Here is a 23,577-nt window from a genome sequence, read left to right on the forward strand (position 1 = left end):
CTTAGATTGTTTTGGTGTGCAACACCAAACTTAGCTTCTTGCAATATAGATAAAATTAATTAACCTTTTTATTGAAATAGCTATGAAAAGAAAACTACCTCAGGTTGGGTTGCCTCCCAACAAGCGCTTCTTTATTGTCACTAGCTTGACATCCTCCATTCTTTGATCATGGAAGTTGAGGCTTCTGTTGCCTTTGGTTTCCCCCTCTCAGCGTGGGCTTTTCCTTGATGATTGTTTCTTTTCCCGTAGCCTTCTCACTTTTTTTCATAACTACTTTCCCTTTCAACCCAGCAGCTTTTTCACTGTTCTTTGGGTCATCTTCAGTGGCCCTTAGGGATATATTTGCCTCTCTATCGCCCAGTTCAGCAAGGTTTTGAACCAGTTGTTCCATTTGCTTTTCAACTCTTCTGAGTGTGGCCTCCTGGTTCCTGCTTATCATCTCTTGATTTTTCCTTATTTCTTCCTGCTCTATTGTTATCATTTCTTGAACTTTCATGAATCTTTCCATCATCATTTCTAGAACATAGAGTCTTTGAGAGTTTAGAATTGGTTGTGGTTGTGTCAACTGTAATGGTTGATGAAAGTCATTTTGGGCGAGTTGTGAGGTAGGATGGGGTTGGAAGTGTGTGCATTGGGGTGGTGCATGATGGTTGTTGTTGTGGGGGTTGTTTTTATGCTGGTTTTTGAAATTGGGGTTGTTGCAGTTGAAGTCCCTTGGTCTTTGATTTTGGTTTTCAACCCCCCTCCAGTTGGATTGAGTTCTCCAGGGTGGGTTGTACACATCATTCTGAGTCCTACGTTGGGACATGGTTGAGGAGCTGTTTGGAGAGTGTGATCGCTCATGAATTTGTTGCTCATAGTTAATTACTCCAGAGCCGTTTTCAGGTTGATTCCAACAATGGGGATTTTGAGGTGAGTTCTGTGCATTTGCCACAGCATGTTGCAACTCATCTACTTTTCTGTTAATCAGCTCCAATTGTTGCTTAAGCTGTTGATGTATCTGTTCGCTTTGGGCCATGATTGCACGAATACCTTCAATTTCCTTTTCTTGTGCGAATGGTTGCATTCCTGCTTCTGGTTTAACAGTTCTTTGAGGTGGCTTCAGCTTGACTAGGAGTTCACTCATTAGTTCTTCCCATCTGATGATGTTTCCTTGTGGGAAAGCTTCAAACCACTGAACAATGTCGTTCATGGTGATGAGTGGTTGCTTGTCATCTAAGGTGGGGATATTGCTCCCATGATTACTGGCATTCATCAAGTTCCCTTCCATGGTCTGCACAATCACATACAGTTTAAATGAAGATAGAGTACATTTATGCCAGGATATGATTAAAGGGTTTAGTTAACGCAATGTGTCAAACAGTTGGTAAACTTGAGAGATTAATGATCAAAAATCACTTCTCTCGTTGATTTATCAAGCTGTGAGAATCATACTCAGCAAGTTAAACCAAGAGAACTTCACTCTATTGCTAAAGTGAGATTTCAATTAGCTCAAGCAAAAATTCAAACAGTTAGTGTGTCAGTCAAAAATTAGAGAAGCAGAAAAGAAAGAGTGCTTGATCTAAACTACCACCTCACTTAATCATTGTCAATCTATTCAATCCCCGGCAACGGTGCCAAAAACTTGATGTGTATTTTCGGAAAATGAATTCCAAACACACAAATCTAACCGACAAGTGCACCGGGTCGCATCAAGTAATAAAAACTCACGGGAGTGAGGTCGATCACACAGGGATTGAAGGATTGAGCAATTTTAGTTTAGTGGTTGATTTAGTCAAGCGAATCAAAAGTTGATTTGAGTGGTTTGTATTCGACAGAAACTAAATTGCCTGAAATTTAAAAGGGAGAGGGACAATTGCAGTAAATTAAAGAGCAGAGAAGGTAAATGTGCTGAATCTTAAAGAACAAGAAATTAAATGGCAGAAACTTAGAACGCAAGAAATGTAAATTGCAGAATCTTAAAGTGCAAGAAATGTAAATGGCTTGAATTGTAAAGGGAATTGGGAAGTGGATTTGCAGAATTTAAACAAGAAAAAGTAAAATTGCAAAAAGCAGGGAAGTAAAAGATGGATTTAATTGCAGTAGATCTCAAACAGAAAATGTAAATTGCTTGAAGAAGCATTCAACAGAGAAATAAAAAGGGAATTTCAGATCTCAGGACCCAAGAGACTAGATAGCCAAGTCTAGATCTCACTGCCTTCCTAGATCCAATTGTAGAATTCAATTGCAAGAAACAGAAGATCAAAACAGAAGAAAACTTGAATGTAAATCTCAATTCTCCAATGATGCAGTAAGAGAAACAGAAAGAGATCTCAAGGTGAGATTGAGACAGAATTTCCCCAATTCTCAACACCCAAGACTCAAGACAAGTGTAATTGAAATTGAAAACAAGAAAACTAAGAAGAAGAGAATTCAATTCTCCTCTCCGAAACTCAGAAACTCAAAATAATTCCAAAACCAAAAGCTCTCAGCAAAACTAAAACAGAAAGCTCTCAAGGAAAAAAACTCCCTGAAAACTTAAATCCTAAGCTATTTATACACTTTCTTCAAATGGTCTTCAAGCCTTGAATTGGGCCTTTGTTCTTGATGGAATTGGGTTGATAAAGGCCTTGGTTGATTGCTCTTGGAGTTGGAGAAAGATCCATTGTGAACCGGGTTGAAATCATAAAAGTTTGAGTAAAAGTTTGAGTAAAAGTTTGAGGGAAACTTTTACTCAAACTTTTTATACCAGATGGCTTAAGCTTGCTGCTACTAACGTTTGAGCCAAAGTTTGAGGTCAAACTTTTGCTCAAACGTTGGCCCCCTTGTAAATGTGTGTGGCGCCAACGTTTGCCAAAAAGCTTGAGGCAAACATTGGCGCAAGCTTTTCTCCTCCAGGGTGTGCAAGTGTGGCGCCAACGTTTGCCAAAAAGTTTGAGGCAAACGTTGGCTCAAGCTTTTCTCCCAAAAGTTTGAGCTAAAGTTTGAGGCAAACTTTTGCTCAAGCTTTTTTCCTCTGGAGTGTTTTCAATTCTTCCAAAAGTTTGAGCTAAAGTTTGAGGCAAACTTTTTCTCAAGCTTTTTTCCTCTGGTATGTTTTTAACTCTTTTAAAAGTTTGAGCTAAAGTTTGAGGCAAACTTTGGCTCAAACTTTTTGTTCTCTCTTGCTCCTAGCCATTCCTTCTTTCTTCAACCTTCTTCAAAACTCTTTTCACCTATCATTAATCAACCAAACACATCAAAGCTTTGCTCAAAATCATGAGTTTGTTATTCTTTCATAATATATGACAATTATAGCATAAAATCTCATGAAATTGCATTAATTCATACATGGTTGATTGAATCAAAGGAAACATGGAAATCTACCCAATTGGCTTGCTTATGGCTCAAGAAAGTGCATAAATCAATCGAAAACAAAAGAAAAAGGCTAGTGAAAATAGGCTAAGATGACTTGTCATCCCTAAGGCAGTATCAACTGACTTTAGTCCTCAGAAACAAGTTGCTGAACTCAATCAGCAACTATCTTCTATAACAAGGCAGTTAGCAGAATTTAAGGAGATGCTACAAGAAACCAAAAATACTAACAAGGATATGGAATCATAATTGAATCAGACAAAATAGCAGTTATCAAAACAGATAACAGAAGAATACCAAGCAGTTCAATTAAGAAGTGGAAAAACATTGAATGCCTCAACTCAAAGCAGCAAAAAGCCAAGAAAAGAACAGCTGACAGAGGACGGGCAACCTGCTACCCAAAATCCCTCTGATGATAGTAAGAGCCCAGAGAGGAATAACTCCGGCGTTCAAACGCCAGAAAAGGGTGAAAAACTGGCGTTAAATGCCCAGTCCATGTCTAGTTCTGGCGTTCAAACACCAGAAAGGGGAGGGAATCTGGCGTTAAACGTCCATCCAGCCCCCAAGCCTGGCGTTCAAACGCCAATGAGGGATTAGACACCTGCAAGTGCTGATGGTAACCCCTCTAAGAAGGCTTCTCTAACCACCTCTGTAGGGAATAAACCTGCAGCAAATAAGGTTGAAGAGTACAAAGCCAAGATGCCTTATCCTCAGAAACTCCGCCAAGCGAAACAGGATAACAATTTGCCCATTTTGCAGAATATCTCAGGACTCTTGAAATCAAGATTCCGTTTGCAGAGGCACTTGAGCAAATACCCTCTTATGCTAAGTTCATGAAAGAGATCTTAAGTCATAAGAAGGATTGGAGGGAAACTGAAAAAGTCTTCCTCATTGAAGAGTGTAGTGCAATCATTTTAAAGAGCTTACCAGAAAAGTATAAGGATCTTGGGAGCTTTATGATATCATGCACATTATAGGGTACTTGTACCAAGACAGCTCTATGTGATCTTGGAGCAAGTATCAACCTAATTCCTGTATCCACTATCAGAAAGCTTGGCTTGACTGAAGAGGTCAAACCAACCCGGATCTGTCTTCAACTTGCTGATGGCTCCATTAAGTACCCATCAGGCATAATTGAGGATATGATTGTCAGAGTTGGGCTATTTGTCTTTCCCACTGACTTTGTAGTGCTGGAAATGGAGGACCATAAGAGTTCAACTCTCATTCTAGGAAGACCTTTCCTAGCAACTGGACGAACCCTCATTGATGTCCAAAAAGGGGAAGTGACCTTGAGAGTCAATGAGGATGAGTTCAAGTTAAATGCTGTCAAAGCTATGCAGCATCCAGACACATTAAATGACTGCATGAGCGTTGATATTATTGACTCCCTGGTAGAGGAAATCAACATGGCTAAGAGTCTCGAATCAGAGCTAGAAGACATCTTTAAAGATGTTCAGCCTAATCTGGAGGAATCAGAGGAAATAAAAGAACCTCTGAAAATTCCTCAGCAAGAGGAGAAACCTCCTAAACTCGAGCTCAAACCACTACCACCATCCCTGAAATATGCATTTCTGGGAGAAGGTGACACTTTTTCGGTAATCATAAGCTCTGTTTTAAATCCACAGAAAGAGAAAGCACTACTTCAAGTGCTAAGGACACACAAGACAGCTCTTGGGTGGTCCATAAGTGATCTTAAGGGCATCATCCCAGCAAGATGCATACACAAAATCCTATTGGAGGATGATGCTAAGCCAGTGGTTCAACCACAGAGGCGGCTAAATCTAGCCATGAAGGAGGTGGTGCAGAAAGAGGTCACCAACTTACTGGAGGCTGGGATTATTTATCGTATTTTTGATAGCGCCTGGGTGAGCCTTGTCCAAGTTGTCCCCAAGAAAGGAGGCATGACAGTGGTTCATAATGAAAAAAACGAACTGGTTCCTACAAGAACAGTTACAGGGTGGCGTATGTGTATTGACTACAGAAGGCTCAATACAGCCACCAGGAAGGATCATTTTCCTTTACCATTCATAGACCAGATGCTAGAGAGACTAGCAGGTCATGAATATTACTACTTTTTGAATGGCTATTCAGGTTACAACCAAATTGCAGTAGATCCTCAGGACCAAGAAAAAACAACATTCACATGTCCTTATGGAGTATTTGCCTACAGAAGGATGCCTTTTGGTCTGTGCAATGCACCTGCAACCTTTCAGAGGTGCATGCTCTCTATCTTCTCTGATATGGTAGAAAAATTTCTGGAAGTCTTCATGGATGACTTTTCAGTGTTTGGAGACTCATTCAGCTCCTGCCTTGACCATTTAGCACTTGTTCTGAAAAGATGCCAAGAGACCAACCTAGTTTTAAACTGGGAAAAATGTCACTTTATGGTGACTGAAGGAATTGTCCTTGGGCATAAAATTTCAAACAAGGGAATAGAAGTGGATCAAGCTAAAGTAGAGGTAATTGAAAAATTACCACCACCTGCCAATGTTAAGGCAATCAGAAGCTTTCTGGGGCATGCAGGATTCTATAGGAGGTTTATAAAGGATTTTTCAAAAATTGTAAAACCTCTGAGCAATCTGGTAGCTGCTGACATGCCATTTATGTTTGACACAAAGTATCTGCAGGGGTTTGAAACTCTGAAAGCTAAGCTGGTCACAACACCAGTTATTTCTGCACCAGACTGGATATTACCATTCGAACTAATGTGTGATGCTAGTGACCATGCCATTGGTGCAGTACTGGGACAGAGGCATAACAAGCTTCTGCATGTCATTTATTATGCTAGCCGTGTTTTAAATGATGACAGAAAAATTACACAACTACAGAAAAAGAGCTGCTTGTAGTGGTTTATGCCATTGACAAGTTTAGATCATACTTAGTAGGATCAAAAGTGATTGTGTACATTGACCATGCTGCTCTTAAATATCTACTTACAAAGTAGGTTTCAAAACCCAGGCTCATAAGTTGGGTGTTGCTTCTGCAAGAGTTTGATATAGAAATAAGAGACAGAAAAGGAACAGAAAACCAAGTGGCTGATCATCTGTCCCGGATAGAACCAGTAGAAGGGGCGTCCTCCCCCTCTATTGAGATCTCTAAAACCTTTCTGGATGAGCAATTATTTGCCATTCAGGAAACACCAGGGTTTGCAGACATTGCAAACTATAAAGCTGTAAGATTCATACCCAAAGAGTACAGCAGGCAGCAAATAAAGAAATTGATCTCTGATGCAAAGTACTACTTATGGGATGAACCATATCTCTTTAAGAGATGTGCAGATAGAATAATCCGTAGATATGTGTCCAAGGAAGAGGCACAGAAGATCTTATGGCATTGCTGAAGAACTGAATATTGATGGTTTAGAAGTTATAGTAAACTCTCGTTGCAAGTATAGTTACTAAACCAAGCAATCAACCTTTCTTACAAAAGTTTTGGTTGTCACAAGTAATAAACCCCTAAATAAATTGATAACCGAAGTATTCAAATCTCGGGTCGTCTTCTCAAGGAATTGCAGGGAGGTGTTCTTATTATTGGTTATGAGTTTTGTAAATTGGGGGTATTCAAAGTAAGGAAGCAGTATGTTGAATGATAATAAGAATAAAATAAATAACTATAAAATAGACTCTTGGAAAGGTATGAAAACTGGAAGTCCTATCCTGGTTATCCTTATCAATTGTAATGAGAATTGGATTTTTCTCCCACTTTGTTAACCTCTAACTATGAAGGTAAGTTAAGTGGATGAATTAATTTTTATTCCTCAGATCCTAGTCTTTCCTTGGGAAAAGTTAGAGTTATTGGAACTCGAATTAATTCTTGAAGAATTCTAATTTTCAATCAACAATGAGTTTGATAACTCAAGTGTCTCCAATGACTCAACCAAAACCAAGAGAAAAAATATCTAAATTAAATTAAAAGCATTCATCTAAATAAAGCAAAGCAAAGTCAAATCTGAAATACCTCAAATTATATTAAATAAACCATTCAATTCTTAACATGGGAATTCATAAATTAAATTGGAAAAGTAAATAAAAGGAACATTAAACCTGTAATTGAAGAAGATGAAATAATCATAAACTGAAGTGAATCCTAATTCTAAATCCTAAGAGAGAGGAGAGAACCTCTCTCTCTAAAAACTACATCTAATAATCTAAAATTGTGAATATGAAAGCCTTTTTATGAATGGATGCATTCCCCTACTTTATAGCCTCTAATCTGTATTTTCTGGGCCGAGAATTGGGTCAGAAACAGCCCAGAATTCGCTGGTTGCGAATTCAAACACGCTGATTTTTTGTCACTGCGACGCATCCGCGTGGAGCACGCGTTCGCGTCGCCTAGCGTCAGGATAACTATGGCATATTATATATCAAATCGAAGCCCCAGATGTTAGCGTTCCAACGCAACTAGAACCCCGTCGTTTGGACCTCTGTAGCTAAAGTTATAGCCGTTTGAGTGAGAAGAGGTCAGGCTGGACAGCTTAGCAATTTCTCCATCTTCTTGAATTTCTTCCACTTTTGCATGCTTCCTTTCCATCCTCTGAGCCATTCCTGCCCTATAAACTCTGAAATCACTTAACACACATATCAAGGCATCTAATGTTAATAGGAGAGGATTAAACATAGGGAACTTAAGGCCAAAGAAGCATGTTTTCAATCAAAGCACATAATTAGGAAGGCAAATGTAAAACCATGCAAATAGTATGAATAAGTGGGTAAAGAGTTGATAAAAACCACTCAATTGAGCACAAGATAAACCATAAAATAGTGGTTTATCAACCTCCCCACACTTAAACATTAGCATGTCCTCATGCTAAGCTCAAGAGAAGCTATAAAAGAAGTGAAGAGGAATGGTAAAATGTATGAAATGCAACCTATCTTATATGAATGCAACTACATGCAAAATGTTTCTACCTACTTAGTTAAAAGTAAATAAATCTTCCAAGAGCAAATATGAATTGGATTTCACTAATTCAAATCATGAAAATGAAGTACAAATAGACTTGCAAGAAGAAAATAGCTCGTGAAAGCAGGGAACAAGGGACTGAGCATCGAACCCTCACTGGTAGTGTATACACTCTAATCACTCAAGTGTTTAAGGTTCGATTCTCTCAATTCTCTACTAACCTTGCTTTCTAAGGCTTGCTCTTCATCTAACAATCAACATAAATTTAATGCACAGATACACATATCAAGAGGTCTTTTAAGGGTTGTAATGGGGTTAGGGTCAAGGTAGGATTGTATTTGGCTAAGTGGACTAAAATCTGAATCCTTAATTAACTTAAACTTTCCACCTAACTTAGACAATCCATGTAATCATAATACACCATCTAACTATCCATTAACCATGTTTTCCACATATTCATACATTCTAATTTCAATTACAGTACATATGCATTGTTTTCACCACTTACTTTGGGGCATTTTGTCCCCTTTTTCTTATTTGCTCTTTTTTTTTCTTTTCTTTTCTTTTTCTCCTTTTTTTATTTTTTTTATATATATCTATATTATTTTTTTCTTTTTTTTTTCTCAATGCATATGATTAAATTATTGGATGCATGAATCATGTCCTAAACATTTTTTTCACATTTTCAGAAAATTCTAACATACTCAATTCTCAAACCAAATGTTTCCAAATTCAACTTTTCCCATACTTAAATCATAAGCACTCTCACTAGTCTAAGCTAACCAAGGATTCAAATTAAGGACATTATTGTTTTTCGCTTAGAGTTAATGATGTGCTAAAGTAAAGAACAAAGGGGTATAATAAGCTCAACATTGGTTTGCAAGGAATGAAAGGGTAAGGCCATATGGGTATGTAAGCTCAGTGAAACAAAGGCCTCAATCATGTAAGTGTATGCATACATCAAATAATGGAAATATAGAATTAAGCAAGACAAAAGATCACAATTTTAGAGAGAAAAACACACACCAAAAATAAAATATTGGTTGGTAAAATGCAACCAATTCAAATAGGCTCAAAAATCTCACAGGTTTTATGTGTTCGAGCTCTAAACCATGTTCTAGTATAATATTTCTTCAAACAAGTGTAACATTAAATTTTATTCAAATTAGTGAAATGCTCTGAAAGTTTTTTGAAAAAGAAAATATTTCTTCAACCAAGTGGTAAAATATGCACAAAATCAAATAATCATGCAATCAAACATGCAAATGCAACAACTAACAAGGAAAATAAACCGTTGGTGTTGAGATAGAAGAGTAACTAACCCATGGAGATCGGTATCAACCTTCCCACACTTAAAGATTGCACCGTCCTCGGTGCATGCTGAGATGTGCAGGTGGATGGGTTGTTCCAACTTGTCTTGTTTCCCCATGTAAACGTCTTCCGGTTCCCTTCCGGGTGGCCATCCTGAAAGAAAAAGGGAAGAAAAGTAACCCAGAAATAGAGATAAGAAAATAAATCAAGTATGGGTGGGTTAATGCCAAATGAAAAGGGTCTCATTTACATGGAAGCTTCAACATGTACGTGAGAAAACAATAGAAGCCATGGCATACCAGTGGTACAAAATTTGCAACAAAGGGGAGGAGTGTGGGTAATGAAAATATCAATATAAGTTCATGTCAATGCAAATGAAGTGCAAGTATCATAAAAGATTGGCATTGGCAGATAATTAATATCATCCCATAGTGTAAAACAAGTCACTTAGCACCAAAATAATTCAAGAAAAGATGCAACAGTTGAATAAGAATATTTAACACCAATGGTAAAATAAGAAATTTAGAAAAGAAAAATAAAAATATGCACAAAATTAAAATGCAATGAATGAAATATGCAAATAAATTAAGTAAAATAGAATGAAGGTGAAAAGGAATGAGAAGTGAAAGAAATAAAGTAAGAAAGAAAGAAGAAAGAAGAAAGAAGAAAAGATAGAAGAAAAATTAAGATTTGGGAAGGAAAAAGATAAGATATTTTTGGCAGAGTTGGATGAGCTGTGCGGCGCGAGCGACGCGGACGCGTGGGGTACGCGTTCGCGCGAGCAGAGCTTAAATGATTCGACGCGGTCGCGTCGGTCACGCGGATGCATGACATGACCTGTGCGAGTGGCGCGAGGGTAGCCTCGTGCTCGCACAACTCTCTGTTCGAAACTCTTTTGACCAAAATATTGGGTGACGCGGTCGCGTGGTTGACGCGATCGCGTGGATGGCCAAGATCGGAGGGCAACGCGGACGCGTGGGGCACGCGGTCGCGTCGTAGGACTTGTGCGTCTAGCACCATTCCAGTCCTATTCCAGCCCAACTTACTGCCATACACCTATTTACGTCGATTCCACAGAGCCACGCGGTCGCGTGGGGGACGCGGACGCGTGGAAGGCTCTTTTGCCACATGACGCGGTTGCGTCAGCGACGCGGTCGCGTGGGGTCAAATTATGCTAAAGGCGCGCCTCCAGCCACGCTCTCGCGTGACTTTCTATTTGATTTCTTTTCTTTCCAATGTACTGGTGACGCTGCCGCGTCGCGTGCGTACCTTTTTTTTTGTATGCATGAAAAATGCAGAATGCAATGCTAATATGAATGTTATGCAAAACTCCAGGTTCAATACAATAAAATAAAATAAAACTCGAAAACAAATAAAGCTAAATAAAAATGAAAAAGGAACGATCATACCACGGTGGGTTGTCTCCCACCTAGCACTTTTAGTTAAAGTCCTTAAGTTGGACATTTGGTGAGCTTCCTGTTATGGTGGCTTGTGCTTGAACTCATCCAGGAATCTCCACCAATGTTTGTAATTCCAATGGCCTCCGGGATCCCAAACTAGGCACATAAAGCCTTTGAGCAGCTTCAAACAGATTCTTAGGCTCCCGGGGTGTTGGATGTCAGAACAGATTCCAGGATCCCAAACCTTGCTATTGCACCCGTATTCTTGTTGACCATCATGATTCCATCCGGGTGGCAAGCAATCTGAATTCTCACTAAAGCGGCCAACCAACTTCCTAGACCCATTCAGTTGAGCTTTATACCAACCTTTGCGTTTAAACTTTGAGCTTCCAACCATAATGAACCTTGTAGGACAATTCTTACCACTGACCATCTTCCTCTTACTCTTTATGCCACAAAGAGCTCTAAGTTGACCATCCGTCTCCAGTAGCCCATATTCAAGTGGAATTAGAAAGCTAAGGGATATGAATTTTACCCACTTGAATGTTGTGAAGGATGATGGAAACTTAGGGGGAGGGGTCTTCAATAACTTTGGCAAGGTGATTTCCAGCTCCACTCCCTTGTGCTCTTCTTTGACAACTTCCATCTCTTTGCAAGCTTCTTCAATTTTAACCTCTTCCTCTTGGTAGCTTTCTTCCAGTTCAATCTTTTCTTCATTGCTCACCAAGGGTATGGGAGGTTGTGCTTCTGCTTCTTTAGTCTCCATTTCTTGATCAACCTCTTCCAAGTCTTCAACCATGGTATGCCTTAGAGGTTGTACACCTTCCTCAGCATTAATTTCAATTGCCTTGGAAGGAGGTTTTATAACCTGACTTTCCCATAGAGGTTCAACATCTCCTAAGTCTGTAACCAATTCTTCTTCTTCGATAATTTCGACTTTCTCCACTTGTTCCAGTACAAAGTCATGCTCCTTACTATCCACTGGAGTTTCTAGTATCTCCTTTATGCTATGTTCTTCATTAGATTGCCCACATGAAGGCATGGGGGTTCCCTGAATGTCCGAATGTTTGGAAGGTAATTGATTTATTGCTTGGTCCAGCTGGCAAAGGGTTGCATTAAGTCTTTCCATTGCTTCCTTGAAACGCTCTGTTGAGTCTTGAGGTGATGGATATGGACATGGTACATAAGGAAGTGGTGGTTCTTGATATGGTTCATATGGCTCACAAGGTGGTTGGTATGGTGGATAAGGGTTAGGATCATATGAGGGTGTTTGGTGGTAAGGGGCTTGTGAGTATGGTGGTCCAAAGCTATTTTGAGGAGGTGGTTCATTGGCATATGATGGAGCTTGCTGGTAACTATAAGGGGGTCCACCATATCTATTGTCTTGGCATGCATTGTAGGATGGTCTTTGTCCATGGTATCCTGGAAGGTGTTGTTGCCTAAAGGGTTGATCAGATCCTCTTGGCTCCTTCCATCTCTGATTGTTTTGACCTTGATGCATGTTCCTGTTATAATTTCCATTCCTTGCAACAGCATTGGAACCAAACTCAAAGTGATGGGGGTGAGAATTCATAATAGCAAATAAAAATTAAAAATGAAAATAAAAACAAATTTTAAATTAAAAGGTTATTTAAATTTTGAATTTGAAAATTAAATTTTGAAACTTGAATTTTGAAATTTTAAATTTTAAATCTAAAATTTGAATTTAGAAATTTTAAATTTTGAAATTTGAAATTTGAATTTTAAATTTTTACATTTAAATTTTAAAAATTGAAATTTGAAATTTTGAAATTTGAATTTAATTTTTTTTTAATTTGAATTTTGGAAATTGAAATTTGAAATTTAAAATTCGAGTTTTAAATTTTGAATTTTTGAATTTAATGAGGAAAGAGAAAAACAATAAAATGACACCAAACTTAAAATTTTTAGATCAAAACGAAGAAAACAACTTGAAGGTCAAGATGAACACGAAGAACAACTTGAAGATCAAGATGAACACCAAAAAAAAAAATTTTTGAAAATTTTTTTTAATAACTAAATAAAAACCAATAACCTCTTAATTTATGAAAAAGCTAAAATAAAAACAAAAATAAAACAAATAAACAAGCAAAAAGAAAATATTTACAATAACCAATAATAAGGCACACGTTTGCAATTCCCCAGCAACGGCGCCATTTTGAAGAACTGAAGATTGATGGTTTAGAAGTTATAGTAAACTCTCGTTGCAAGTATAGTTACTAAACCAAGCAATCAACCTTTCTTACAAAAGTTTTGGTTGTCACAAGTAACAAACCCCTAAATAAATTGATAACCGAAGTATTCAAACCTCGGGTCGTCTTCTCAAGGAATTGCAGGGAGGTGTTCTTATTATTGGTTATGAGTTTTGTAAATTGGGGGTTTTGAAAGTAAGGAAGCAGTATGTTGAATGATAATAAGAATAAAATAAATAACTATAAAATAGACTCTTGGCAAGGTATGAAAACTGGAAGTGCTATCCTGGTTATCCTTATCAATTGTAATGAGAATTGGATTTTTCTCCCACTTTGTTAACCTCTAACTATGAAGGTAAGTTAAGTGGATGAATTAATTTTTATTCCTCAGATCCTAGTCTTTCCTTGGGAAAAGTTAGAGTTATTGGAACTCGAATTAATTCTTGAAGAATTCCAATTTTCAATCAACAATGAGTTTGATAACTCAAGTGTTTCCAATGACTCAACCAAAGCCAAGAGAGAAAATATCTAAATTAAATTAAAAGCATTCATCTAAATAAAGCAAAGCAAAGTCAAATCTGAAATACCTCAAATTATATTAAATAAAACATTCAATTCTTAACATGGGAATTCATAAATTTAATTGGAAAAGTAAATAAAAGGAACATTGAACCTGTAATTGAAGAAGATGAAATAATCATAAACTGAAGTGAATCCTAATTCTAAATCCTAAGAGAGAGGAGAGAACCTCTCTCTCTAAAAACTACATCTAATAATCTAAAATTGTGAATATGAAAGCCTCCTTATGAATGGATGCATTCTCCCACTTTATAGCCTCTAATCTATATTTTCTGGACCGAGAATTGGGTCAGAAATAGCCCAGAATTCGCTGGTTGCGAATTTAAACACGCTGATTTTTCGTTATTGCGACGCGTCCATGTAGAGCACGCGTTCGCGTCACTTAGCGTCAGGGCAACTATGGCATATTATATATCAAATCGAAGCCTCAGACGTTAGCTTTCCAACGCAACTAGAACCGCATCGTTTGGACCTCTGTAGCTAAAGTTATAGCCGTTTGAGTGTGAAGAGGTCAAGTTGGACAGCTTAGCAATTTCTCCAACTTCTTGCATTCCTTCTACTTTTGCATGCTTCCTTTCCATCCTCTGAGCCATTCCTGCCCTATAAACTCTGAAATCACTTAACACACATATCAAGACATCTAATGGTAATAGGAGAGGATTAAACATAGGGAACTTAAGGCCAAAGAAGCATGTTTTTAATCAAAGCACATAATTAGGAAGGCAAATGTAAAACCACGCAAATAGTATGAATAAGTGGGTAAAGAGTTGATAAAAACCACTCAATTGAGCACAAGATAAACCATAAAATAGTATTTTATTAATTGCCATGGATCACAATATGGAGGCCATTTCGGAGGTGAGCGAACAGCCACCAAGGTTCTCCAATGTGGCTTCTACCGGCCTACTCTCTATAGAGACTCTCGAGAGTTTGTACGTAACTGTGACAGCTGCCAGAGAGTTGGTAATCTGCCTCATGGTTACGCCATGCCTCAACAAGGGATCTTGGAGATTGAGTTGTTTGATGTATGGGGTATTGACTTCATGGGGCTTTTTCCACCATCATACTCAAACACGTATATTCTGGTGGCAGTAGACTATGTATCTAAATGGGTAGAGGCAATTGTAACACCCACTAATGATACTAAGACAGTGCTGAAGTTCCTCCAGAAACATATCTTCAACAGGTTTGGTGTCCCTAGGGTACTAATCAGTGATGGGGGCACTCATTTCTGCAGTAAACAGCTTTACTCTGCTATGGTCCGATATGGAATTAGCCACAAAGTAGCAACTCCATATCATCCACAGATAAATGGGCAGGCTGAAGTCTCTAATAGAGAACTAAAAAGAATCCTAAAATAGACTGTAATTGTCCGTAGAAGGGATTGAGCAAAAAGCTTGGATAATGCTCTGTAGGCATACAAAATAGCATTCAAGACTCCTATAGGAACCTCTCCATACCAGCTTGTGTATGGCAAGGCCTGTCATCTACCCATGAAACTGGAGCATAAGGCCTACTTGGTAACCAGATTCTTAAACCTGGATGCTAAGTTAGCTGGAGAGAAGAGATTACTCCAGTTAAATGAGCTAGAGGAATTCAGACTCAATGCTTTCGAAAATGCAAAAATTTACAAGGAGAAAGCAAAAAGGTGGCATGATAAGAAACTGTCATCCAGAGTCTTTGAACCAGGACAGAAGGTTCTGTTATTTAACTCTAGGCTCAGATTATTCCCCAAGAAATTAAAATCCCAGTGGAGGGGACCATATGTGATTACAAGTGTGTCACCATCTGGCTATGTGGAGCTTCAAGACATTGATTCTAATAAGAAGTTCATTGTTAATAGACAGAGAGTCAAGCATTATCTTGAAGGCAATGTTGAGCAAGAATGCTCAAAGCTGAGACTAGATTAAAAGCCCAGTAAGGTCCATCTAAAGACAATAAAGAAGTGCTTGCTAGGAGGCAACCCAGCCATTAGCAAGGTTTATTTGTTTTTTAAATAATAATTATATGAGTTTGATATAAATTATCCTCAAGGTTAATTAACAATTGTAGGAGTTCACAGAGTTACAGAAGAATTCAGAGCATAAAGCAGAGAAAAGGAGCTCACTGGCACAAAAACGCCAGTAAGGGGTATTATGGGCGTTAAACGCCAGAATGGCATAAAGATACCTTTCTGGGCATTTAACGCCAGAATTGCAGCATCCTGGGCATTTAGAAAAACGCCCAGTGATGAAGGCTTTCTGGCGTTTAACGCTAGCCAGGGTACCTGGCTGGGCATTAAACGCCCAAAAAAAGCAGCAAATGGGCGTTAAACGCCAGAATGGGTGCCATTCTGGGCGTTTAACGCCAGGAATGTGGAGGGGAGGAAGTTTTGTTTCCAACTCAAATTTTTTTCAAATTTTCATGGTTCCATCCAAAATTTCTTGCATAAACATGTTACAATTTATCATCTTTCAATTTCAATTTCAAAAAAATAAAACAAATCAAAAATAAATTTTTCTTTAATCCTAAAAATCTTTCTCAAATCTTCTTCAATTTCTTTTCAAATCTTTTTCAAAACTCATCTATCTTTTTAATTTCTTCTCAAATCTTTTCAACCCATCATATTATCTTTTCAAATTCAGATTTATCTTTTTCAATTCTCTCATATCTTTTCAATTTTAAAATTTCATCTTTTTCATATCATATTTATCTTTTACAAATCATACCTTCTATCATATCTTTTTTTTTTTAATTTTCGAACCCATCCCTCCCCTCTTATAAATTCACAATCGGCCTCCCCCTCTCCTCCATAACTCGAATTTGACTCTCCTTCTATTCCTCTCCTTTCTTTTCTTTTGCTTGAGGAAAAGCAAACCTCTAAGTTTGGTGTATTTTTTGTGATCACTGAGCTGAGATTCACTAAGATCATGGCTCCTAAGGCAAAACAAACCACTTCAAGAGGCAAGAAAGAGAACACTCCAAAACCACTTTGGAATCAAGAGAGGTTCTTAACCAAAGAACAGGCAGACCATTACCACAAAATAATGGGTCTAAGGTCAGTGATCCCGGAAGTTAAATTCGATCTGAAAGAAGAAGAATATCTGGAGATCCAAGAGCAAATTCGAAACAGGGGCTGGAAAATTCTAGCTAATCCTGAGACAAAGGTGGGTAGAAACATGGTTCAGGAATTCTACTCAAATCTGTGGCAAACAGATAAGCAGAGAATGACTGGAACCACCTTCTATACCTTTCAAACCATGGTCAGAGGGAAGATTATTTACTTCCACCTGGACAAAATAAGAGAGGTCTTCAAGCTGCCTCGACTACAAGATGATCCAGAATCCTTTAATAGGAGAATGGTGAGATTTGATAAGCGATTGGACCAAGCTCTAGAGGACATATGCATCCCTGGAACCAAGTGGATAACCAACACAAAAGGTGTCCCAAATCAACTCAAGAGAGGAGATCCACAACTAGAAAATGGATTAATACAGACAAATTTACAGACAGATTTAGTCTTTATTACAGACAGATTTTTGGTTACCGACGAAATTACCGACGGATTTTGTCCCTCTGTAAAAGTCCTGTCGGAAATTATTTACCGACGGATTTTTTTTCTGTTGGAAAATTACAGACGGATTTTTACCAGTTACCGACGGATTTTCCCTCTGTAAATTCTCTATCCATTTCCCGAAGGCGACGAACTTTCTGACGGACTTTCCATCTGTAATTACAAACGGATTTTCTGACAGATTTTCTGTCTGTAATTATAGATGAATTTTCTGACGGATTTTCCGTCTGTAATTACAGACGGATTTTTCGATGGATTTTCCGTCTGTAATTACAGACAGATTTTTCGACAGATTTTCCGTCTGTAATTTGAACTTTGGAAAATCATCTCACACTCTGATTACAGACAGAAAATCCGTCTGTAAATCCGTCAGTAAGGTAAAATAGAATTTTTTTAATTTTTCCAATTACAAAATAAACTTGTTTTCATACAAAATAAATATAAATTTAGTAGAATTTTTTATCTAATTTGTATTCAAATATTTATAATATTTCAAAAAATAAACAAATTCATCGTATTATCAAACTAAGAAAAAAACTACTATAAACAAGCAAGTCAATATAATTCAAAATATAAACAAAGTGTATTGATACATCAACTATAATAATAAGTAAACAAACATACATCAACAAAGTCTATTGAATAAATTAAAAGTTGTTAATGATTTTTCTCATACTAGTAAATTAAAAGACCTATATTGCAAACAACTCCTATTCAATTTCCTAACTTATTTGAACAATTTTCGCTGCTCTAATAATTAATAGATGAAGTTGGTGAAGGAGGCCCTGTATTAATTCCATTTATCTCATCTGCAAAATTCACTTCACTTGCTCTTTCTGCTGCTGCTTCTTCTTCATCATCCCAGCTTTCCTCACACGGTCACAAATATTCTCTAAGACCAGATCATTCATGTGCTGAAATAGTAGTACCTAAAAAAATTAAAATAATTAGATGTTGACCAATAAAGGATCGAGAATGTAACACCATGATGCAAATAATGCACAAAATCCATAATATATGTTGCATAGTCAATAGTGAACAAAATCTCAACTCACACCACAAAATCCAGAATATATGTTGCATAGTCAATAGTGATCATTCTTAACACTTTGCTGCTAAAAAAAATAAAGCACCCTTAACCGCAATAAGTAAAAATAAGATGAGTCTAATGTTCTTAATAGCAGGTCTCTCTACGGTGTGAGTATGTCTCTTCTGTTAATTATCTCCTTTTATTGTAAAACTTTGCTCTAAACTACCTACTGAACAATGAGTATTTCAAGTTCAAGTTCATAGCATTCAATTTTGGCTGATCAGCAAACCAATTTTTTTATCAGCAAACCAATGGAAGCATTCAATTTTGGCTGATCAGCAAACCAATTTTGGCAATAGCTTTCTAAACCTGCTCTGAGCAGTTAAGGTACAGTTCATAATTTGGTGAGAATTTGGACCATGCTAAAAGTTACCACTCAAGCTGGTGTGTCCAAGAAAGCAAAAAACCCATACCTTTAAAAGTGCACTAGGTCCTTCTTCCTTGATAATTGTTTGAACACAATCTACGATTCCATTATATTGGTTTGCAGATCCCTTTAGGAAGAAAATGAGAACTTTGTTAATGGATTGATAATTGAAACTGGATATTCTTACTGATTTGCATGCGGATTACAGTACATAACATGGAATCATCTGCATATGGCGTTATACGAGTTTCATGTGAAAACGAGATTGAAAAGGAAGAATACAGCAAAAGAAAAGTAGTAGGAAACAGGATTATTTAACCTGAACCATTAATCTTGTCTTGATGACATCAAGGGGAGTTGTTATAGCTCCAGTTAGTGCACCTAGAAAAACAAGATTGTTAATCACATTTTAACACTGGTATAATGCTTTAAGTGCTTCTGTGTTAGCAGCAATCACACACCTTAAGAGGTTAATTAAGAGAATGGGGATCTATGTTGTGCTACAAGCCTACAACTTAGTATGTGTACACGTGTGTCTATATATATATATATATATATATAGGAGTAGTCTTCTGATGTCATTTAAATATTTAATTACCTGCAAATGCACCAATAATTGCATTTTCTGGATCATTCAAATTTCTTCGGGCCTAAAAATGGAATGGCAATCACATCCTCTATCAAGAAATACAGTGCAACAAAACATATAACTATAGAGCTTGAGAAATTTACCGCAGCCATATAACTCATCCTAATCTGCTCATAGATGCAAAACTGAATAGCATCAAAGGGCAAATCCCGCAATAAAAAAGATCCATACCCCTGGGTTTCAAAGATCAATGTCAAAAATTTATGTAGTCATGTATTGATTGTTCAAGAAAAACAAGGCATCAAAAAACAAGCAGTACTTGCTTTAATAAATACCTTGACCAAGAGTGAACTTTATAGGTTGATCTTTATCCCTACTGGAATCAAACTTGGTTCCATCTTCCAAAGTCCCAACATAGTGCACTGCATTCTCCAGATGAAATAAATAATCAAACATTAAACATTTTTTATTATTAACAACAACTACTACTTTTTTATTACTAACAACAACTACTGCCACTAAGAGTGTTCTTGTATCAGCTTATGTTGCTAGAAAAATCTGATTTTCAAAAACAATCCTAATTAAAAAGATCAATAAATCTGATTTTCAGCTTCATACATTCTCAACTTCTTCAATTATATGTAAAATCACCTAAGAAGTTATGTCCAAAGCAAGTATTATTTAAGAGAGAAAAGAAATGGCTTCAAAAAGTCAACTTAAAATATTTTAACCCCCTATATTGTAATCAAAAGATTGAACTGAGAAGCATGTTGATTGTTGATGCACGCACTTCATCAAATAAAAAAGAAGCAAGAATTATGAGTGGCTTCAATTTATGAATAAAAAATCATGAATGGCTTCAATATTTCTCCAAATCTAAATATGATGCATGAACCATGTACTATATGCCAGAGAATCAAATTCAATATCTCAACCAAGTACATAGGTAAGGATGATCAATGACTTCCAAAAAGAAAAAAGAACCTATCCTATTCCACTTTTTCTTTTACTTCTATTTTTGTCCTCTTTGTATCAATGAGTCTGAACTTTACTAAAAGAACACTCTGGAGAAAATGGAAAGCAATTCAATGGAACTAAAGATAACTCTAAAGAGAATAAAAGAAGAAGAAGAACACAAACCGTCTTGAGACAAAAGGAACAATTCCAAAGGTCATGCCACAAGTAGCTTGAACAAACACAGAGAATATGATCATAACAACAACAGAAACACTCAAAGATCCAACAAGCCCAAGAATTATGCAGAGGACACCAGCGAATGTTTGGCAAAGCCACAAGGCCCAGAGCCTACCCCTCATTCCAAACCTCTTTGAAACTGCATCAGATATGAACCCTCCACCGGGCCTGGAGAAAAGATTCGCCAATCCAAAACTGGAAGCAATGATCCTAACAGTGTGTAGCTTGAGATTGAATCTGTCACAGAAGTACTCAGCTATGATGTTATCAATAGTCAACTCCACACCAAAGCAGTATCCATAAGTGAAGTATAGATAGCAGTATTCAATTTTTGAATAAAAAATTAATCTTTACAACAGCAAAAAAAATATAAATAAATAAAGCATAATGCCAACAAAAAAAAGTGTCAAAAAGAGATTATAAAGCATTACTTACAGTATTTTAGCTTAGCTTAGCTTAGCTTCCTTTTAATTGCAGTAGGGAACAAGCAATAATGAAAATTAAACAAAGGGGAAGGAGAGAATGAAAAGGATGGGAGCATAGAGAGCATACATGTTCGTTCTTTGTTCATCAAAACAAACACGTCGTTCTCAACCACCTTTGCTACTCCCAATCAGCTATAGCAATTCTCTGCTTCTGTCCTCCAGAAAGTTGGGTGCCACCTTCTCCAACCTGTGTTAGAAATAAACTATCAGGCTTTAAATTTGAATGCGTATTTTCTGATATCAAAGTGTTTTAGATCTACACTTTACTAAAAAATACAATAAAATGAGGTTAGGAGATTAGGTCACTTTGCATCTAAAATTAATTGGCGAATTCTCTGGTGTATTTAACTTTCATGCTGAAATTTGTCATTTTAATATATCAATTTGGAAAAAAGCTGTCATTTTAATGGAAGAGTCTTCTCCTAATCTCATTTGTGAGGAAGTTATTCTTTCACCTGGAGAGGGATAATCTTGGATGATCACAAACCCAAGTAGCTAGTAATAAAATCAAACTATGATGTAATTCACTAAAACCTATCATGACAACATCAAAACCTTTCTCTCACTGGATATGGCTGGATGCATGAATCAAGCAAAGTTAAGTGATTAGCAGCATCATCCATCAACCCCAAAATAAATCAAATCAAATCGGAAAATAAAAAAGTTGAAAAAAAGAAAAAAAGCTTATCATCGTAGAAGAAAATATACTCTATCAAGCAAACAATACAAGAAATTAATATGAATAAAAAATAAAAAACAGTAATTATAACAATTAACAAAAGAATAAACAGAGAAATTAGGTTTGAAAAACTGAAAAACTGTGAAGAGTGGCACCTGAAGCAAATTTTGAAGATATGAATGACCACATTTACCAAACTTCAAGGGTGGTCAATCTTCAACTCCTTTGCACAAACATCAAAGCCAATACACACAGCAACTACTACCTGAACAAGAACAAGAACAAGAACAAGTTGTTTGGCTACTAAGAAAACGTGAGAGAGAGAGAGAGAGAGAGAGAGAGAAATGGAAATAAGAGGCAAAACCGCAGATCAAGCACCTTTGAGAATTAAAGGAAGCAGAGATTAAATCACAAAATCAGAAATGAAATCACAAAATCAGAAACAACGAGGGCGAGGAGCAGAGATTAAATCACAAAATCACAAACCGGCGAGGAGCAAAGAATCAGAAACAATGGACGGCGAGGAGGGGAGGAACCCTTCGCGACGGCGATGCCACGAGCTCAACTCAGAACTTCGTGCAACGGCGAGAAGAGGAGGAACGATGTGAAGAGGGCCGAGTAGAGCTTCCCCAGATGACGAGGGCACCCACGGTCTGTCCCCGCCGGCGGCGACACCACCTTCTACCGGAGGAGAAGAGTTCGAGGGATGAGGGCTGCTGGAAACGTTCGAGGGATGAGTGTGAATGGAGTGTGAATGGGTGGTGATAAAATTAGGGTTACCTCAATATTTCCGACAGGAAATTTAAATTACAGACGGATTTTTCGTCTGTAATAATTTAATAAAACGCAGTATTTTGTCTATTTAATTACAGACGGATTTTTCGTCTGTAACCATTTCTTATGGAAAAAAAATTAATTTTTCCGACGGAATTATCGACGGATTCTCTTTTCCGTCTGTAATTTATGTTAATTCATTTCTTTTATTTTCTGACAAAAAATCCCTCTGAAATTCCCTCTGTATTTCCGTAGGATAAAATTCGTCGGAAATATCCGTCTGTAATAACTAATTTTCTAGTAGTGATCTCAACCAGTTGCTAGGGGATGGCTGGACTTCATTGGGCATTCTATACTGCCCACCAGCAACTGCTCTGAAGTCACTGTTGATAGGATATTTTTGTGGAAAAACGAATTTCTGCAAAACACCCACACTTAACCGGCAAGTGCACCGGGTCGCATCAAGTAATAATAACTCACGGGAGTGAGGTCGATCCCACAGGGATTGAAGGATTGAGCAATTTTAGTTTAGTGGTTGATTTAGTCAAGCGAATTAAGATTTGGTTGAGAGATTTGTGATTTGCAGAATTTAAATTGCATAGAAAGTAAAGGGAATGGGTAATTGGCATGAAATTAAAGAGAACAGGAATTAAAGTGCTGAATCTTAAAGAACAAGAAATTAAATGGCAGAAACTTAGAATGCAAGAAATGTAAATTGCAAAATCTTAAAGTGCAAGAAATGTAAATGGCTTGAATTGTAAAGGGAATGGGGAGTTGGATTTGCAGAAATTAAACAAGGAAATGTAAAATTGCAACAAGCAGAGAAATAGAAGAAGACTTGGATTGAATCGGATCTAAAACAGAAAAGTAAATGAGCATGAAAAGCAGTAAACAGAGGATGTAAAATTGGAATTCAGATCTCAGGACCCAAGAGACTAGAAAACCAAGTCTAGATCTCAATGCCTTCCTAGATCCAACAAGAACAATTGCAAAGGAGATTGTAAATTGCAAAGAAAGTAGATGAAGAAGCAAGTAACTGAAACTGAAATTCAATTAAGCAGAAAATTAAACAAGATCCCAAGGTGAGATTGAAACAGAATTTCTTCAATTCTCC

General features: G+C 37.2%; 1 protein-coding gene across 1 annotated transcript; it reads right to left on the reverse strand.

The window, feature by feature from the left end:
* Positions 1-18,103: 18,103 nt before the first annotated feature.
* LOC107643617 (S-adenosylmethionine carrier 1, chloroplastic/mitochondrial) lies at positions 18,104-19,558 on the reverse strand. Its single transcript, XM_088488891.1, has 6 exons — positions 19,475-19,558; positions 19,341-19,392; positions 19,062-19,123; positions 18,954-18,968; positions 18,789-18,869; positions 18,104-18,214 (listed from the first exon to the last, which is right to left on the reverse strand). The coding sequence occupies exons 1-6, from the start codon at positions 19,490-19,492 to the stop codon at positions 18,104-18,106; spliced, it is 339 nt and encodes a 112-aa protein (XP_088345017.1). The 5' UTR covers positions 19,493-19,558.
* Between the last annotated feature and the right edge of the window lie 4,019 nt (positions 19,559-23,577).

This window comes from Arachis ipaensis, chromosome B5 (assembly GCF_059453495.1).
Source record: "Arachis ipaensis isolate K30076 ecotype BB chromosome B5, ASM5945349v1, whole genome shotgun sequence".
Classification (NCBI taxonomy): domain Eukaryota; kingdom Viridiplantae; phylum Streptophyta; class Magnoliopsida; order Fabales; family Fabaceae; genus Arachis; species Arachis ipaensis.